The 19,807-nt window shown below is 46.3% G+C and overlaps 1 protein-coding gene across 5 annotated transcripts in view; it reads right to left on the bottom strand.

The window, feature by feature from the left end:
- Positions 1–19,807, bottom strand: part of ZMYM3 (zinc finger MYM-type containing 3) — a 1,331,158-nt gene that overhangs the window by 446,074 nt on the left and 865,277 nt on the right. For all 5 annotated transcript variants that reach the window (XM_069612373.1, XM_069612372.1, XM_069612371.1 and 2 more), the window contains exon 15: positions 6,784–6,943. In XM_069612373.1, the coding sequence (XP_069468474.1) occupies positions 6,784–6,943 (160 nt within the window). The remainder of the gene's footprint in view (positions 1–6,783; positions 6,944–19,807) is intronic.

Genomic DNA, 19,807 nt, shown 5'->3' with positions numbered 1-19,807 from the left:
ATGTGACAACAGGAACATGTGTTTGAGAGCCCACTTCCAAATGTTCTGTGACAGTTTGGACAGCCCTGGAGAGTAAGTGCCCCCCTGTTTGTACAGATAGTACATGGCCGTGGTGCTGTCTGTGAGGATCAGGACCGTCTTCCCTTGCAGTTGTGTCTGGAAAGCTTTAAGTGCTTTGAACACTGCCAACAGTTCCAACAGGTTTCTGTGGTTGGATGCTATGTCTGACGACCAAACTCTGTGCGCTGTCTGTAGAAGCAGGTGAGCTCCCCACCCTGTGAGAGATGCGTCTGTAGTTAGAGCAGCTTCCACTGCGGAGGTGGTGAAAGATTTCCCCTTCAAGAGGTTGTCCTTCGACCACCACCGCAGTGAGAGAACAAGGGCTGGCGAGGCAACCACTAGATCGTCCCATTTTCCGCTGGCCTGAAACCACTGGCTGTTGAGCCACTCCTGCATTGGATGCATGCACAAGCACGCATGAGGAACCAAGTAAATACAGGACACCATCATTGCTAACAGTCGCATAGCCTTGCGTACCGTCACATCTCGACTGGCTACATTTGAGGGATTTCAAACAGCATGTTCTGGACCCTCTCGGAGGGGTAGATGAGGCCGTCCTTTGTTCGAATTAGAGCCCCTAGGAACTGCTTGACCTGACTGGAGTTTAGGCTGGATTTTTTCTCGTTGATCGAGAATCCCAGGCTGAATAAAAGATCTATTGCCTTTTCGGTATTTGACAGACAGGTTTCGTAAGAGTTCCCTTTTACGAGCCAGTCGTCGAGGTATGGATAGACCGGGATGGATTGCCTGCGCAGGTGTGCTGCTGCCACCGCTAGTACCTTTGTAAATACCCTTGGTGCAGACGCTATGACAAAGGGTAGTACCTTGAACTGATAATGCCGGTCTTGTATCAAATCTCAGGTATTTTCTGTGCGCTGGCAACCTTGAAATATGAAAGTATGCATCTTTCATGTCCAGTGTTGCCATGTAATCCCCCTGCGATAGCAGGGGGATTTACTTCCTGCAGAGTGACCATGCAGAATTTGTGGCTTTACAAATTTGTTTGCTGGGTGCAGATCTAAAACAGGGCGCATGGTTAGATCATTTTTGGGTACAAGGAAGTACACTGAATAAATACCTTCTTATACCTGTGACAGAGGTATGACCTCTATTGCTCCCTTTTCTTGTAGTCTCTCGACTTCCTGAAGGAGGATACAAAGATGGTCTGGTGTCAGTCGTCTTGCTCGTGGAGGTCTGAATGTTGGAGACTGCTGGAACTCTATATAGTACCCGTGGGCCACGGTCTGTAGCACCCACTGGTCTGTAGTTATCCCCTCCCATGCCTGAAGGAACAAGGTTAGCTGACCCCTGACCGGGGAGGCATAGGAGGGCACCCGAATCTTCGTGTCATTTTGAACCTGAGGCCGGGCAGCCTCTGGGGGTAGAGTTCCAGCTTCTTACTTTCCCACGACGCTGACCCCTCTGAAGATACAGGGTGGTTTATCTGCTGGTTCCCTGTGAAGAGGACCAATTGTTTCCTGAGGTGTACTGTTGAGGTAAGCCTTGGCCACGAAAAAGCCGCCTGGACCCAGATCTTCGTCTTATAGAGGGCGTTTGTGTAATTTGGTCTAGCTTTTTCAGGGTGTCATGCTCCTTTTTTGCGGTCTCGATGGCCTCGTTGACCGATTTTCCAAAAAGGTTGTATTCTTCCAAGGGTTTATTTACAAGTGACACTTGCATCTCTGGCTTGAACCGAGAGTTCCTTAGCCACGCGTGTCTCTTCAGTAGTCTGCCCTGAGCCAGAGATCGACCACCGGTTTCGGCGGAATCCAAAGTGTTTTTAAGTATGCTTTGGTTCACTTGTCTGCCCTCAGTCACTGTGGCCAGGAGACAAGTTCGTAGTGGTTCAGGAACCTCCTGTAGGTCTTCTTGCAGCGAGGCCCACTGAGCGTCCGCATAGCTGGCCAATAAGGAGGTATTGTTGGCGATACGAGTTGAAAAAGCTGCTGCGGCTGTGACCCTCTTTCCAAGGGCGTAAAGTCTTTTACCTTCTTTATCAGGGGTGCCTCGCCAGTTGACAGAGGAACCCCTACCCTTTTTCTTGTAGTGGTCACCACCAGAGAGGCTGGGGTGGAGGGACCTCTGATATAAAGGGGGTCTGAGGGAGAAGGACGAAAGATTTTCTATCCTTGGATTAACACACTTGTAAGAGCAGGTGTTAAGAAGGGAGCCATACATTTTTTTTTTATCAAATTGAGGAGAGGAATAGACTGGCTGGCCAGTGGCTTCTCTTTGAGAATGTCCTCCACAAACTCAACTTTAGGGACAGCTTCATCTGTGTCAATTTTGAAGTGTTCAGCTGCTTTGCGCAACATGATGTTTAAGGTGAATTGATCATCCACTGGGGAGGGATGTCTAGTGGGAGTGGCCTGGGGGAATCCAAACACAGGGCAACAAGATCTGGTGAAGGATCTGGAGACTGCCATGGCTGAGGGTCACCCATATCTGGGTTTTCCCCTGACCCCTCTATGGGATCATGCATGTCCTCAGGATTGGTGAATTGATCTTCATCCTGAGTGTCTGCAGGAATCTCCTCCTCAGTGAGGTCATAGGTGTATATATCCTCTTCCTGGGAGGGGTCAAAGAGTCTTTGGAATTTTGCTACAGGGTCCAAAAGGCTCTCATCTCGTGGTCTTCTAGCCGTGGGTTGCTCTGAACAGGTAACAAACCTGTCCAGCCTTTCCATACAATTTTCAAACTTCTCTCTAGTCCAAACAGAAGACCTAGAATGGTCTAGAGGTGGAAAAGGATCTTGAAAACACTCTTCTGCCGTAAAAAGTCGACATGTTTGTCTCAACATTGAAGAAAAAAGAAATCCCTTCCCCCGCCATCCAAAAACTCAGCCTGGGGGACCGACAGAGGTGGGTTGTCCCTGTGCCGTTCTTTCGGCTTAAGGAAGGCTTCCGTTACTACTCTTAGCCGATCCTTGGATTTCGACAAATCCTTGGCTTTTTCTGAAGGGCTCAGTGAATCTCTTGACTGCCGTTTAGGAGAGTTGGCGGAAATCATTCTCACTATGCTGTCGACAACGTGCTCCGCAGACGGGAGGCGCGTTGCCTCGGCCTGCGATTGTGAAGCAGCCTTTTTGGCGGAGCCAGGGCCTTGTCGTAGCTGGAGGCCTTCTATGCAATACGCCTCGACGGAACCAGGTATATTACAAATAGCGCCCTTTGTCTTTGATGGCCCGGTCGCTAGGTACATATGCAGCTGTGGGGAGCGCTGCCGAGCCTGACGGTCAGCGGGTGCCACCGGAACTTCCGGTGTACCCTTTGGCAACGAGGTCTTCGACTTGGGGTTGTGTGCTTAGTGCTATGTAAATATTTGTCTTTGTCACCAGGGTGTACCTTCCCCATAGCTGTGCCTGGCGGGACAGAGGACAGTATGCGGAGCGGGAGCGCTCTGTCGAAAGGTCAACGACCTCCCGATCGGGGGTCTGTTCGTCACTATTGCCGTTGTCACATTCGGTGGGTGCAGCAGCAAGAGATAACTCAGCCTTCGACATCCCGTAGGCTGACCACCACTTGACTTGTGCTCCTTTAATGTCTGGGGACGGAGGATCTTACAAGCCGTGCAATCTACTTTGTTGTGATTGAGGGGCAAGCAACGGTTACACCGTATGGATAGGTTGATCTTAAGTATTTTATATATAACCTATTCGACCAAAGGTCGAAGAAACAATAGGCAAAGTCTCAGACGAGCTCCTCATACGGCGACCAGTATTCTGGGCGGAAAAACTCAATCTGAGGGACCTCAACGCACGAGGGATCTTGGGTACACTAGATGTCACGTAGGGATAGTGTTACAGGCCCGCCCATGTCGACGTCCCCTTTCGATTCTCGAAAGACAAGATGCAATATTCTGCGGTTACCACTGGATGTCAGAAAAAATGTTAAATGAGCATTTAGACACAGGGGATACTAAGTAACCCCTCCAGCACTCTATTGTAAGATAGTGTGCGCTGGGTCTAGCAAGTACAATGCTAAGTAAAGTTAATTTCACTTAACTAATCTGGGAAACAGTAATTTCTCCCAGAGAAGATATCTAAACCTTGGGAAATCTAAAAGACTTCCCTGTGCCACTGCACTGAAGGTGCTGTGTGACAATTGTAAAAGATGATGCCTATGGAGTTTGTCATACTCCTTAGCCAAAAGAAACAGAGGTCAAATTCACACAAAAATACACGCGTGGAAAAAGGGTCACACTCTGTCCAGGTTAAAAAAAATCAAGTCCTCAAAATCCAGCAAAGTGACTGGGGGTCTTTCTAACCTGGAGAGAGGGAGACTTTTTTCCCCCCATTCTCTCATGTATTTGAATGTGATTTTGAACTCTTTTGGTTATTGAGTCTGACAAACTCCAGAGGCATCTTTTACATTGTGCAGCGGCACAGGGAAGTCTTCCAGATTTCCCAAAGGCTTAAATACCTTCTTTGGGATAAACTACTGTTTCCCCGAGTAGTAAAGTGAAATTGACTTTGCTTACATTTGTAACTTTCTAGTCCCAGCAAACACTCTTACAATAGGGTGCTGGAGGGGTTACCTAGTATCCCATTTGTCTAGCTTCTCGTGTAAGATTTTTTATGTTACCCTTTTCTCACTGAATGGCTGGTGGCAGTGCTTTCGTTTTAACTACCGTGGTGTGCATTTAACGCGGGCTGCGTTCGCAGCTGCAGAGAAGCACCCAAGAGTGCCATTTTTGTCAAAATGGCCCTTGTCTTCAATTTTCGTTATTTCTTTGTGGAAAGGTCCTTCTTGAGATTTAATTTGCACGCCAAACCAGGTTTGGTCCCATTGCTCGCTTTGCCGTTGGTGGGATTCACGAGTGAAGCCCGTCTCTGGCTCCAGGGTGTATGGGGTGGGCAGGAAGTGAGGGAGGTTCCCAAAACTCCCTGTGCATAGTCTCCTAGGAGACCCAAATGCACTATGTAGTGATTGGCCGGCTGACTGTCCGGCAAGGACAGCCACCCTGCTCGGTGAGTGACAGATAAAACTACTGGTTCCAAGAGCAGTGAAGTGAAATTGACTTTACTTATATTTGTAACTTTCTAGACCCAGCACACACTAGTTTACAGTAGGGCGCTGGAAGGGTTACTTAGTATCCCATTTTTCTAGTTGGCCAGTAGTTTATCCAAGAGAAGGTATTTAAACCTTTGGGAAATCTAAGAGACTGCCCTGTGTCACTACACTGAAGGTGCTGTGTGACAATGCAAAGATGATGCCTCTTGCGTTTGTCAGACTTCAAAGACAAAAGAAACCGTGTCCAAAATGCACAAGAGTGGGAAAAAATTCTCACTCTCACCAGGTTAGAAATTAAAAGTCCTAAAGTCCAGCAAAGAGAGGAAGGGGTTTCTAAGGTAGAAGGGAATTAGCACATTTCTCAGAATCCTCCCTAACAGGGGGTGTTGGCAGTCCTTTTGGGATAGCCAGCCTACCAGTTGGAGCTGGATTCTCACAGTCAGGTGGGAAGACAAAGGGCTGCAGAGCTTTGGACTTCATCACTTCCTGCCTTCACAGACGCACTGGAGCCTGAGCGGTGAATCCACAGGATTCCTGCCGAAGATAAAATTGGCACAAAGGATTTTCCCGCCCTGGAGGCCAGGGGAAGGAACAAGAAAGCACAAGAAACACTGAAATGGCGAAAAAAAGACCACGGGGGCCATTTTGGGCGGATGAGCTCCCATGGGTGCCTTTACCGGGGCTGTGGAAACAGCCTGAGGTAATGGTGTACCAAATCGGTTAAAATGTAAAAGGGATCCAAAGATCCTTTCTATCCTTGGGGACTGCAGTTCTCACAATGTTATTTAGAGAAAGTTAAAAGGGGAGCCACAAGGGCGCCCCAGCAAGAACAGGCACTTATTGCCAAAAAGTTGTCAAAGAGGATACAATTAAAAAGGCATTATGGAGAGTCTTCAAAAGGACACCCACAAAAGGAATAAAACATTATGTGAGTGTGGAATAAGGTTCCCACTCACCGAGGTATAGGGAAAAATAATCCACCAGTAAAGCACAATGTTCTGGGGCTGACATAGGTCAGGAAGATTCATCATTGCTGTGAAAATCTTTCCTAACAACTGTCATTTAGGCACAAGGTACCCACAGAATGCAGCAGGTATGAATCACGCCAAGTGGGCCAACTTGAATCTTTTCAAAGTCTGCGTCTGCAGCTGCACATTTTTTTTTTTTTTTTTTTAAACCTCTACACTGGAGAACATACCCATTGGAAACATCCCTACAAGGAGATTGTGAAAGCATGCCACCAGCTAAACTGCACCATGAAATGGAAACAGACTACGAAAGGAACACAAGTCCACTCCTTCTCAAATGCCAGGTTTAATTATATTTGAATAGGATATTGTGAATCAATGTGGGCACTCCATAAAGCAATGCAAATTAGGCTTTAGAGAACACGACTGAAGGAACAATGTGAATCTGGGCATTTTACATGAGAACCTCAGTCCAATAGACAGAGGAATGGGCGCCAAGGACCAGCAGAATTTGGCCTGCACAACTCCCTCTTGGATTAAAACTAGAAAGTCAACATTCCTCAGTTCACAGCGAAAGCCCAACACCATCGTAGAAAAAGCACTAACCTTGCCCACGCACCCTTCTTAGACATCAGAAAATCACTAAGCTTAAGTTTTGTATATCATTTCACTGGCACTGCTTTCCAGGAATCTAACAGGTATCAATGACCCTCTCCGCCCCTGCCATCAGTCGTTGAGCTCACCAGTCTGGCAATGCTTTGATCTAGATTCAACCTTGCAGGATACCCCTCGGTTCGTCATTAGGGGTTTGCACATGGCAGCTTTGTTCTTCCGAGGCGTGGGGGCTGTTGGTGTGGGAGGAGGAGTCGTTGGCTGCTGTGCTGAACGTGTTTTCATGGAATCCTACAAACCAAAATGAAAAAATCTATTAATCATTTAAAATACTCAGAGAAAAGGCCAACTATTGCATCTTAAATACCCAAAGAAACACTTTGTTCCACCTCAGAATTGAACTGCTCATCTGTTCTAACTAAACCTAATCTGTTAATCCAATTCCTTAAAACAAAGCTCCCTTTCTATGATAAACTTACAAGCCCCTTTACAGACAACATGCGTGGCAAGGGCCTCCAAAAGGAAATTGTTAGTAGGGTTGGTTAGTTTGCGTCTCTATGCTGAATTCAAGCGCTCGGCTTGCGCAGTCTCCCCTGGTGCGGCTGTGTCCTGATCTGGGTCCGACTGGCATACAAGGTTCCTTACTCCTCTGGCCCCCCCCCCACCTCTAACATGCTCTCTCATAGCTCCCCTTATCCTCCCTTCATACTCCTGTGGCCAGTGCACCTGCCAATTTCAACTTCTCCGGTAGAGTGGTGGTTTCCAATATCTCGACAATTCCACACCACTGTGGTACCTGGCGGTAACTAAGTCACAGAATGTTTGTGCAAGTTAGACAATTTACTCCCACTCCCTCGCCTCCAAAACAAATACCTGAAAGGAAATATAAGTATTAGACAATTGCACAAACAATCTACAGGGATAAGAAGCCTAACATGAAAAGTTCAACTACAAGTTGATTGGGGCCTTATGCACATACGTTCAATTTTCTCAAACAGTTTAGGAGATGGGGAATAGGTAGGTAGAGGATCCTGTGGATGTGAAAAATGTATTACCAAAGCCAAGAGTAAAAAAACAACTTTTAAAGGGTGGCGATAACGGTATTGTTACTTGCTCAGAATTGGCAGGTCGAAAGTAGTCGCTGGAGGTCGGTATTCCCACTGCTGGTTCCTGTCAAAGATGCCCAGAAGCTGAGGGTGCAGCATGTTAGGTAACAATTTCATAGCAATGAAATCTTCCTGACCTGAGTCAACGCCAGAACATTTTGCTTTTACTGGTGGATCATTTTTCCCTATACCTCTTTTCAAGGGCGTCATTAAGACTCCCCATAATGTCTTAATTGTATCCTCTGACAACTTTTGGCAATAAGTGCATAGGGTTACCCTTGGGGCTCACCTTTTAACTGCATCTGGCTAACCTTGTGAGAACTACAGTCCCCAAGGGTAGAAAGGATCTTTGGATCCTTTTACATTTTATTAGATGAGCCCAGCACCCCTCCACCTTATGTGGAGTTCCGGGGGGAGAGGGGGATACTGGGATACTGGGTATCCCCTTTCATTCTAAATGTAACATTAATATTAAAAGGACAAACTTACCTTTAATGGCCGTTAATTCGGTGCACATTTACCGCGGGCTAATTCCACAGCCCTGGTAAAGGCACCCAAGGGTGCAAATTTTACCAGAACGGCCCGAGTCTTCTTTTGTCACCATTTCAGTGTTCCTTGTCCTTTCTTGTTCCTTCCCTGAGATCCAGGGCAGGAACATCTTTTGTGTGACTTTCATCTTCAGCGATGTTAGGAAGAATTCTCATTTCAATGTTAATTCACGAACACCTTAGAGACACCCAGCTCTTTAGCTGGACTTTAGGACTTTTTAATTTCAATCCTGGAGTGAGAGAAAAATCAAGTCCTCAAAATGCAGCAAAGTTGCTGGGCGTCTCTATGGTGAAGGGAATTAGCACATTTCTGAGAATTCTCCTTAACTTCTGGCTGTACTACTTTGCTGCTGCAGGAACAGAGTACCAGTGGACAGGAACACCAGGACGAGTGCATCACCTTTAAGCCAGACCCAAGCTCTGGGAAGATCCTCCGGACTCCCTCGAAGCAGGACTAACCAAGCCTGAGCCAACACAAGAGTCCTGGACCCCAGAAGCAAGGAAAGTTCACAAGGTGTCAAAGTACCGCAGTGGTGCTATTTGCGAGTAGCTGAAACCACAAAGTCACGCTGATCTGGAGTGTGCCCATTGCTGCCGCCGATCTTCAAACCGTAGTGCAGGATTCCCCCAGACGTCGTCCTTGTCCCCACAACTGAGGCAAAGGAACAACAGGATCTGCAGGACTACAACAGGAATAGAAGCCAGCCTCAAAGTACTGCTGTTCTTGTCCCCCTGGAACTCGGTTCCTGCAGCAGTAAAGAAGTACAGCCAGCAGGGAGAGGGGTTCCAGTCCAGTTCGTAGAGGGGGTCGATTGTTCCCACCAACCCAAGGGGAGAAGTCCTTTCCGACCTCTCTTGACGTTTCAAAATTCATAGATTCCATGAGGGTGCTGCAAGCTTCTCTTCCAGTTTCTTCTTCGGTTCCTTCGTTCAGTGGTCGGCTCTGCCTTCCTTAAAAAATACCTCAACTTTTATGCAAGTTTCTCCCATTCATTCGCAGTCTAGCTATCACTCACACAGCAGGGTGGCTGCTCTCCGAGGACAGCCAGTCAATCACCTTTGGGTGCATTCCTGTAACCAAGGAGACCAAGTACAGTGAGTTTCAGGACCCTCCCTCACTTCTTGTCCTGCCAGACACACGGGAGCCAGCGGCGTGCTTCACCAGTGCATCACGCCAAAAACAAAACAAACAAAGGGACCAAACATCATGCCATTATGACAAAATGGGCACCTATGGGTGCAATACTGCAGCTGAGGATTCAGCCAACGGTAAAACGCACAATGGTATGAAAAAATAAAACACTGACACAAGCCATTAATTGTAGAAAGGGCAACATAAAACGTTATATGAGAAGGTAGACAAAGGAGGTACTAAGTAACCGCCCAGCAAGCCACATAAGAACAGGATCTGCAGGACTACAACAGGAACAAAAGCCAGCTGGACCGTTTTCTTCAGACTCAAGGTACTGTGTAACTAGAGGTACTTACCTCTTGTTGGTTGTAGCTTGCTTGCTCTCACTGGAGACTTGCATTTGCTGTCTTTTGCAGAGTTGCTTGCATCTTTGCTTCTCACAAGCCTCCCAGCTTGTGGCCCAACAGTGATTCTTTTTACAACAAAAACCCTCTAACATTGTGTAAGACGTTTGTGCTTTCTTCAAGAAGTGCCTCAGCTCCTGGACTTTGCTCAATTGACATTGGCTGTCCTGGCTCCCTGAAGACTCTCCTTACCCACTAACCTTGTGTGGATCTGTCCCTCCAAAAAGTCATACATACCATACTTGTATAGCTGGGAAAGGGTTAACCTATATCATTGGGGGATTGAAAAGTGCTTGCCTGTTTGAGAAACTTGTTAACCGTTATTTCCTTCCCTAAACTTTTCCTTTTTGCCATACCTTCAGTATTACCATTTAAGTGTGAAAAGTGATATATTAATGTCCACAGGGTCCTAACTATTGACATCACCTCAGGGTGTAGCAATATCTGTGTTCCATCCCAAAAGGGCATCTACTTACTTTATTGAACTGAAGGAGTGTATTTTGAAGTGTATTTAACTGTTCCATATTGCTCCCTTCTAAAGAAGGCTTATTTTAAAACTGTTAAATTAATAATTATTTTAATCAAGAAACCTTGAGTAAATGTGTTCTTTGAATAGCGGTCACTGTGAATCTCCATGTTACAACAATACATTTCACATTGACCCCTCTTGAGACAAGTCTAGCTGCTCAGTCCCTCTACCAACTTGTGTATTACCGTATAGGGTGTCTGGGGTGGGCAGGAAGTGAGGGAGGTGCCAGAAACTCCCTGTGCTTAGTCTCCTAGAAGACCAGAATGCACTCTGACGTGATTGGCTGGCTGACTGTCCGGCAAAGACAGCCACCCTGCTAGGTGAGTGACAGCTGGGCTGTAACGAAAGGGAGAAAATGGTTTAAAAGGCAAGGCTTTTGGCTTGGAAGGCAGAGTCCACCACTGGACGAAAGAACCGAAGAAGAACTTGGAGGATGCCTGCTGAAACTCCTGGACCGTTGGTTTGCCCGGTGAAGCCCTGCTGCAGTGCTGAAATGCCAAGTTCGCATCGACAGAGAAGCCCCTGCAAGAACAACCCCCCCCCCGCTTGAGTTGGTGTGACCAATCAACTCCAAAGTAAGCCACCTGGACATCCTTCTCACAGATGGTTGAATTTCCACAGCGTTGCTGCTGGAAACTGAGCCAGGGAGAGGAAAACCAGTTTGTGTGTGTCGCTTTTAAGTTGACCAAAAGCTCCAGGAAGATCCTCCAGACTCCCAGGAAGCAGGGCTGACCGAGCCTGAGCCCTCTCAACAAAGTGCAGGACCACAGAAGCAAGGAAAGTCCATCTCGAAAGCCAGGAACCACAGTGTTGCTATTTGCGGTAGACGTGAGGAGCTGAAACGCCGAACAGCCACTGAAAGTGAACTTTACAGGATGCAAGTTTTGACCGTCCCAGTGCTGTGCAGGAGTCCCCTGACGTCCTCCCTCTTGTCCCCATGACGGATGCCCAGGAAAAGTGAGCTCTGCAGAGCTGCACAGGAACCGGAGTCATCTGCTGCACATTTTCTTCATTTTAAAGGTATTGTACAAAGTCTAAGAGAACTTACCTCTTGCTGTAGAGTTGCTTGCATCTTCTACTCTCACACGTCTAACAGCGTGTGGCCCTCCATTGATTCATCTTTTTCTTCAAATACTTCTGAAACATTGTGCTAAGACTTTTCTACTTACCTTCAAGAAAGTGCTTCAGCCCATATACACTCTTGCCTATTGACTTTGGCTTGGCATGTTTTAACTAAAGGACTTATTGGGGGATCTAAACGTATTTGCCTGCTTTAGGAATATTTGTGGTATCTTGTTTGCTCTAAAAATCTTTCCCTTTGACTTACTCAACAAATTCTGAATGCCAACAGTAATACATTAATGTCAACAGCACCCTAGCAATTGAAGACACCTGTAGGTGTAGGTCCGTGCTGCAGGTCCCTTTCTCTAGTACGTTCGCCAGCAGCACCCCCATCCACGCCAATGCTGCTGTTTACTGGTAATGTACGGTCGCTGTCTGTTGGCAACTTTGACCACACTGACCTCACGTGTTCTTGGTCTCAGCAATTTTACTGCTTAGCACCCCCACCACCGGGCCATATCTTCAACTCCTAACCCCAAGAGACTTGTGCAATCTCACTATGGCTATAGCACAGACCATATGTCTCCAGTACTGTCTAGGTCCCGGTTTGGATTGACGGTTTTTTGACCTTCCCTCCAACAGCTCCTAGACCTACCAGGTGAAATTTTCAAGCCTGAAGGACCCAAAATTTCTGAGTCAGTCCATGCAACTTAGTGCCATGGGCACCACAGTCCTGCAAATAATAAAGGACTCCCAAGCACAGCGCCACTGCTGCAACCTCAGCAGACGGTAAACTGTTCTTCCAATACACTGCTTTGTGTATTCAGGCACTAATCAGCCATTATTTAATAATTTTTCAAATGACAATAACGGCCTAGAGATCCCGACAGCTATCCCTTTCCCCCACAGATTACTCACAAGGACAGTACCACGCTCAGTGTTCATCCTGATTAAGGCCACCACCACTTCAGGGTCTTACCCAGCCCCACATGGCCGAAACCCTTCAGTGTCGATGTTCCGTGACACAACTGTTAAAACCCCGTTGTATATATGTGTTTGTAGATAGTGTTGTGTACACCGTCTTGTTCAGCACCCCCAAACCTAATACAGTCCTGGGCAGCACTTTGTGGAATCTTGTCCCTACTTATTTGTATTTTGTACTTCTGCATTACTTTGGAAATTTTACCTCGATACTAGAGAGGATCATACACATCTGAATTTCCTGTGTTTAAAATAACATCTCTCTGTACTACTTCCGTGCTTATCGAAAGTCATGTAAACATTAAACCTTATCTGTGCACAAAATTGGTTGGAGGCAAAATAAAATAGTTTAAGCAGATAGCGGCCTATGGATCTTCCATCTTGAATTCTAGCATTTTGTATACAGGTACCCTCCTGGGCATATCAGGACTCCGCAGGGCGCCCTTTATGTATCTTTTGGTCCCTGCTGTATGCCATCTCAAATGGGTATTTACTGATTCTGAACTTACATGTATAATTTAGAGGTATATTTGTGTGGTGTTTTACAGTGCATCCTTCTGAAAAAGGCTTATATTAACTGACTGTTAAATTAATAATTGTTTAATGAAGAAACCGTGTGTGTAAGTGTATTTGAATACTAGTCAATGAACCTCCGCTACAGCTCACATTGACCCCTCTTGAGATAGGCCTGGCTACTCATCCACACTACCAATCTGTGCAGTACAGACCTATACCAAAGATTGGGTTACTATTGCCAGGAGGGCAGGGTTGTTGTAGTGCACCCTAAGAGTACTACTGCATACAATCTTGCCTTGTTATACTGTAATCGTATAATACCGCCTTGTTATGAATATTGGCCTAAGCCCATTCGCGTTGCACGGAAAATCGCGTTTGAAATGTTCTGATTTCTAATCAACTTTGCCGTCATTTAAAAACTATCCACCATTTTGATTTTAACTCTTGCTTGGTGTCCTAAAATAGTGGACTGTGTTTTCAACTACAGCCGAGCGACCTTTGGGTTACGTCAACATTTAGGCTGACAGAGCAGACTGTTCTGTGCTAAGAAACCTTGTGACTCGTATGAACTACAATCCAAGTGTCTGTGCTCACAAGCCTCATCCTCATGAACAACGAGACAATGTAGAGCAAACTGAAACCGTGTGCTTTGGTTGCAATATATTGTGTTATTTCTTGAAAGTAGGCTTACTATGAGCCGGAGAACCAACACTGCCATTGTATCTTCATGGACAAGCAAACTTGTTCAATATGTTGAACAATATTGTTATATTTGTCATATGAACTGGACACGAACCCTACCATGTAAATCATTACTTTGGAGAGGGGTTGCACAATGAGTGGAAAAAAACTATAAAAGAACCCACATTAAGATGTCCAGCACTCTCGCCCCTCACATTGTCTGCTGGTACACACTGCGAGGTGTTGGGAGCCAGCTAGCTATCTGTTTTGCTTTGAATTCTGTACAGAAATGAAGATACTTTTATCTTTTTGACCCGTGATTGGCGTATTTCATTTTGTGGTACTAAGCCTCAATATTGCTTTTGTCCTTCAGCCAAACGCTGGTGGCAGGCAGCGAGGATACATTGTACAGTTGTTACGTTAAGGTTTGCTTTGCTTTTGTTCAACTAAACCTTCACAAGGCTAAGCTCCACTAGAATAGCAATTCTATAAACATGCCAAATATGGATAACTTCAGTCAGGAAGCCCTGGTCATTTGGAGACTAGAACTGAAAGAAATGTGTAAGGACATGAGTCTCCCTGTTAAAGGAAAGAAAAATGAACTTACTGCAAGATTGTTGAATCATCACTGTCTGGGTAGTAGGCCTGTTACACCTAATAACCTAGAAAATGTGGATAATAATATTGAGGAAGATAATTCAGAGTCCAACTCTAATATCTTAGAAGAGTCAGAAGAGGAGTCTCATGAGGAGAGCCCCCCTTTTCCTCAACCAGCCCTTCCACCTCAACCTTTAGCCACTGCGATAAAACCAGGTCCAGTACTGAGTCCAGAGTTTGTATCTCTTGAGAGAATGAGACTTGAGTTAGAGTTCAAAAGATTACAAATCCAAGCTGAAGCCAAACATCAAGACACCAAGTTAAGGGAATTGGAAATGAAGTATGCTCTTGAGATGAAGAAATTGTCTGTTGAAAATGTTTCCAACCCAGTCTTCTAGGTCTTCCAGTCCAAAAAGACATTGCATGCCTAAAGAAGCAGCGAGTATGTAGATGCAAAACTTGATATTTTGGATTGGTTGGGTGCTTTTGGGTAGAACTATGGGATTCGGGGTTACATAGGGAATCAGCTGATTACTTGGCTTCTGTCTATGCCCCCTCCCACCCCCAAAGTTGCAACTGATGCTGTAATGGAGGTGGGGGAACTTTAAAGAAAGGAAGTGTAAAGCTTCCTTTGATAGCTAGATTTGGGAAAACTCCTTCCCAGTACCTTAAGAGGTTTAGGACCCTCAAAAAGACTGATGGTTCCCCATGGGCTACCTGGGAGTGTGAATGTTTGAAGAACTTAGATGGTTGGGTCAAGGGTTAGAGTAACTATTTCTGAAGGTATGAGAAGTCTATTTCTGTTGGAATCTATTGTTGATGCCTGCTCTCTTGAGCAGAGACAGCATTTGGCTGACTAAAAAGAGATTGATCCCAAGAAGTTGGCAAAAGCTGCTGACTAGTGGGTGGCCAACAAGGCTACTCGCAAGGATTCTGGGGCCCCTTATAAAAAGTATGAGGGGAAAGAGCACAAGAAAGATGACAAAATTCTAATACCTCCCATCCAAAAGAGGGCCACAAACAGAAGGGTAAACCCCATGGGAAAACAGGTCTGTCTAGTGATACCTTTTGTGCCAAACCAGAGGGAGGTCAGCAGAAACCCCCACTCCCTACAGCATTAGGTCAAGGTTATGCTTGTGGGTCTACTGACCGTGTGAAAGGGGATCGCAGATGCAAGGGTAAACCTTCAGGGGTCCACACTGCCTCCTTAGCCTTCATTCCTGAGGGAGAAGTACATATGGCAAGTGGAAACTTTCATCTATTGGCTGAAGACCCCATTGGGATCTCAGCCAGTGTTTCTTTAGTGTCCCTGGGTCTGTGGGAAAAACAGAACCTAGATGTGTATAATCTATACCAGATAAAACAAAAGGATACTACAAGGACCGTGCACTTGTGAATGGTCAGGAGACCGCTGCCATTAGAGAAACCAGGGCCAGCATCACAGTGGTGGATGAAACCGGAGGCTGTTGCTAAGTCACCCAAAGGCCCCACTAAGCCTGCTGGAGGCCCTCTCCAGGTGGATCAATACTACCAGCTGTTATCCAGTGCAACAATATGACTAAGAATACTAGTCAGTGTTCAGAGTGAGGTGCCTGGGAGAGTCATTTTGGGGAATGACAGACTCTTGGAGTTGTATCAAGCACCCCCAGGCCTCCCAGTAAAAGGATGCAGGACCAGACTAAGAAGGCCAGAGAGCTCACCTTGGATGAAAGTCTCAGGAAACAAGAAGAGTAGCATTCCCGAGCACAAAACCAGGACATCCCCAAGTGTTATGCAGAATTATATGCAATACCCTTTGGGAACACCACACACAATTAAGACTACAAGTGACAGTACAAATTCACCTTTGGTACAAGCCTGTACTACACAGTTAAAGTGGTAGCAATGGCTGAGCAGCCAGACTTATCTCAAGATTAAGTGAGCAGTATCAAAATAGTTACACAAAGGACAGCAATTACTATGATTCAAACAAACACTGACTCAAGGTTTTCAAGTAAAAGGATATACATTTATTTTACTCTTCAGTTGTATAACATTACACTATTATAAGCAGTTTGACAATCACACTACTCCCAATAGGTTCCAGACAAGTTAAGCTCACTACTCCCAATAGGTTCCAGACAAGTTAAGCTCACAAAATGAAGTGGGAGTAAAATGGCACTCCAGCAATATAAAAGGGAGGAAAAAAACAAAGGTAATAGAAATGGAACCACACCAACAGGTAAGTACTCAGGGCAATTGAGCAAGAGGAACTACAGTGATAGAATCAGGTAGAAAAGGCTTAGGGCCAAAGTCAATGGGTGAAAAGTCTTTTGCTCAAGATCACATGGTGCAGGGTAGTTCGCAGTAAAGTTTGTGCCACGGATTCCGGACGAGGTTGGTTGGTAGAAAAGTTAGTTCAAAGAGAAGAGAAGGACAAGCCCTCATTTTGGAGACAGATTGCAAACACTCACCACGGTTGAACGAAACGATCAACCGGATTTGCACAGTACCTTAAAACTGAGAGGAAGCTGTAGCGGAGGCGGACATTCCTCGTAGATCCTGCAGGCACACGGTTTCCTGTAACGACTGTCGGACTGACACGTAGGAGGAAGACTGAATAGTCCTGCACTACTCAGGGAAGAAACCAGCAGCAGAGCAAACCAACAAATAAAAGGTGTGCTCCTTACACCAAGCAGGGTCCGACCTTCCTGGCTATCCGTCCCACTGTAGCTCTGTACAGCGAATTTGACCAGAGGACGAGTCCTGGCTTGAAGTTTGGGCGAACTGGTTGGTCCCACCGGTTCAAGGGAAGAAATTTCCTGGAGGATCTTCTCTGTCGTTGGATTCTGAAGATTCGGACCTGCAGCAGGGCTTCACCGGGCAGTTCAGTCGTTGTAGGGGTCCTCTTCAATCAGCTCCTCGTTGCTTCTTTCATTCCAGTGGCGACTCTGCCTTTCCACTCCCAGGGACCTGCTTTTTATGTAGTTTCCCCCATTCATACAGCCTGGCTGTCAATCACACAGCAGGGTAGATGTCCTGGCAAGGACAGTCCCCCAGCCAGTCAAACAGGACTTGGGTTACCAAGGGAAGCCATGGCAGGGGTCCTAAGACCCCTCCCTCACATCCTGCCCACCCAGACTTTCAGGCACCTTAAGGAGGGCTTCTGTGCAGAAGCCCGCGAAAAGACAGCGAACAAAGAAGTCAGCCCCCAGAGGAAAACACGAGAAAAACTTTAACAAAAAGAAATGGTGAATAAACCCAGCCAGAGCCAAAATAAAATGTATTTGGTCAAGCAGGTTTATGTTTGAGGCTAATATAATAGCCTAAAACAATACCATAGTTATATAAGATAACCACAGTGGAAAAATGAGGGTAGTTACCACTGCCACTAGCCAAGTCTTGATGAAAAGGGAGTGAAACAGTGCTCCAAGAGAAACAGACAAAAAGGGATAGGAATTAACCATTTCCAATACTCCATGTAAGTTGGGGTGTACTGGGTCTGTGGTTTAACGGGACTACATAAAGTTAATGGCAACTTTACATGTTTCTGGGAGACAATAGTCAGTCCCAGAAAAATGGAGTCAGTGGGAAGTCTGAAAGACAACCCTGTGTCACTGCACTGAAGGTGCTGTGTAACAACAATAATGCTCATGGAGTAGGTGAGGCTCCAGAGTCCACGATCACACAAATGGTAAAAACACACAGCAAAACACATGTAAGAGTGGGGGAAAGGCTCACACTCTTACCAGGTGAAAGAAAATAAACCGTAGAAATCCAGCAAAGCTGCTGAGGGACTCATTAGGTAAGGGAAATCAGCCATTTATGAGAATTCTCCCTAACACCAAGTCACACCTGTGACTCCTCCACCAGCTGAAGCTGAGAGTGAGAAACCACCAGAGGATGGCGAGTCAGCTACTGATGATACAGAGCTGAAAGAAGACCTTCCTCCTGTTGGAGATCTGGATCCTAAAGACCACCCGAGCTGCAGACTTTACTTGCAGAAGGTGGCCACTGTAGGGCAGACTTCAACAGAGGTCAAAGAGTCTCCTACTCTTGAAGGTCTTCGCCAACAGGCAGCTTCCCAGCTGGATGGGCAAGAGCCAGGGAAGCACAGGTTATACTGGGAGGATGGCCTCCTCTACAGTGAACCTATTGAGTCTACTCCAGGGGGCTACATGAGACTTGTAGTGCCTCAAGAAGTAAGACCTCAGTTTCTACAGTTAGCCCATGAGATCCCTTTAACTGGTCACTTAATCTTTAAGAAGACCGAAGAAAGGATTTCTTTATTTCTACTGGCCCCAGATGGGGTCTGATGTAGATAAATTCTGTAGGAGCCGTCACACCTGTCAGACATCTGGCAAGAGTGTAGCCAGGAATGTGGCACCTTTATTGTCTCTCCCAGTGGTGGGAGTCCCTTTTGAGAGGGTGGGAATTGACATTGTTGGTCCCTTGGACCCTCCCACATCTTCAGGCAACCGATTTATATTGGTTGTGGTAGACCGTGCTACCAGGTATCCTGCAGCCATATCTATGAGGACTGTCACAGCTCAGGCCGTGGCTAAGGCCCTACTTGGTATTTTTAACCAGAGTATGTTTTTCTAAGGAGGTGATCTCTGACAGGGGGCCAGCTTTATGTCCCACTACATGCAAGCCATGTGGAAAAACTGGAGAGTCAGGGCAGCGCATGCTCCCTGGGCCGCACCCTTACGCGCCTCTAAATTTATAGGGGGAAGAAGGTTTTTTCAGGTGAAAAAGGTTCCGTCTCCCGTCCCTTGGAAGGGATGCCCATACAGTAAGGAGGAAAGGGGACAGGACGTAAGATCATTGACTTTACTTACATTTATCACTTTCTAGACACAGCACACACCAGCTTACAATAGTGGTGCTGGAGGGGTTACCTAGTATCCCCTTTGTCTAGCTTCTCATGTAACATGTTTTATGTTGCCCTTTCCTCACTGAATGGCTGGTGGAAATGGTTTCATTTTAACTACTGTGGTGTGAATTTACTGCGGGCTGCGTTCGCAGCTGCAGTAAAGCACCCAAGGGTGCCATTTTTGTCAAAATTGCCCAGTCTTCTTTTTTCACCATTTCTTTGTGGAAAGGTCCTTGCGCGCCAATCCAGGTGTGGTCCCATTGTTTGCTTTGCCTTTGGCGGGATTCACGAGCGAAGCATGCCTCTGGCTCCAGGGTGTCTGGGATAGGCAGGAAGTGAGAGAGGTACCGGAAACTCCCTGTGCTTAGTCTCCTAGGAGACCCAAATGCACTCTGTAGTGATTGGCCGGCTGACTGTCCGGCAAGGACAGCCACCCTGCTGGGTGACTGACAGCTAGGCTGGAATGAATGGGAGATAACTGAATAAAAGGTGATCCTGCAGTTTATTGTATTCAGTTCCAGTCTTCAGCTCGTCGTATTCGGCTTCATTCACAGGAAAAATCTTAGAATTTCTTCCAAGTGCCTTGGCACCGCCCCCTCTACCCACAATTCCATTTACTTGGTGGACCTGCGCTTTTGTGCGTGTGCTTTTTCGGAAAGTGCTGTTTTGCAAGGGCTGTCTAAGGCTGCATGACACCCTGCTCATTTGCTCCTGCAATGGATCGTATTCAGTTCCAGTCTTCAG

The sequence above is a fragment of the Ambystoma mexicanum genome, chromosome 5p, assembly GCF_040938575.1.
Source record: "Ambystoma mexicanum isolate Mex_15411 chromosome 5p, UKY_AmexF1_1, whole genome shotgun sequence".
In the NCBI taxonomy this organism is placed as follows: domain Eukaryota; kingdom Metazoa; phylum Chordata; class Amphibia; order Caudata; family Ambystomatidae; genus Ambystoma; species Ambystoma mexicanum.
This window is presented reverse-complemented; position numbering and strand designations above follow the sequence as displayed.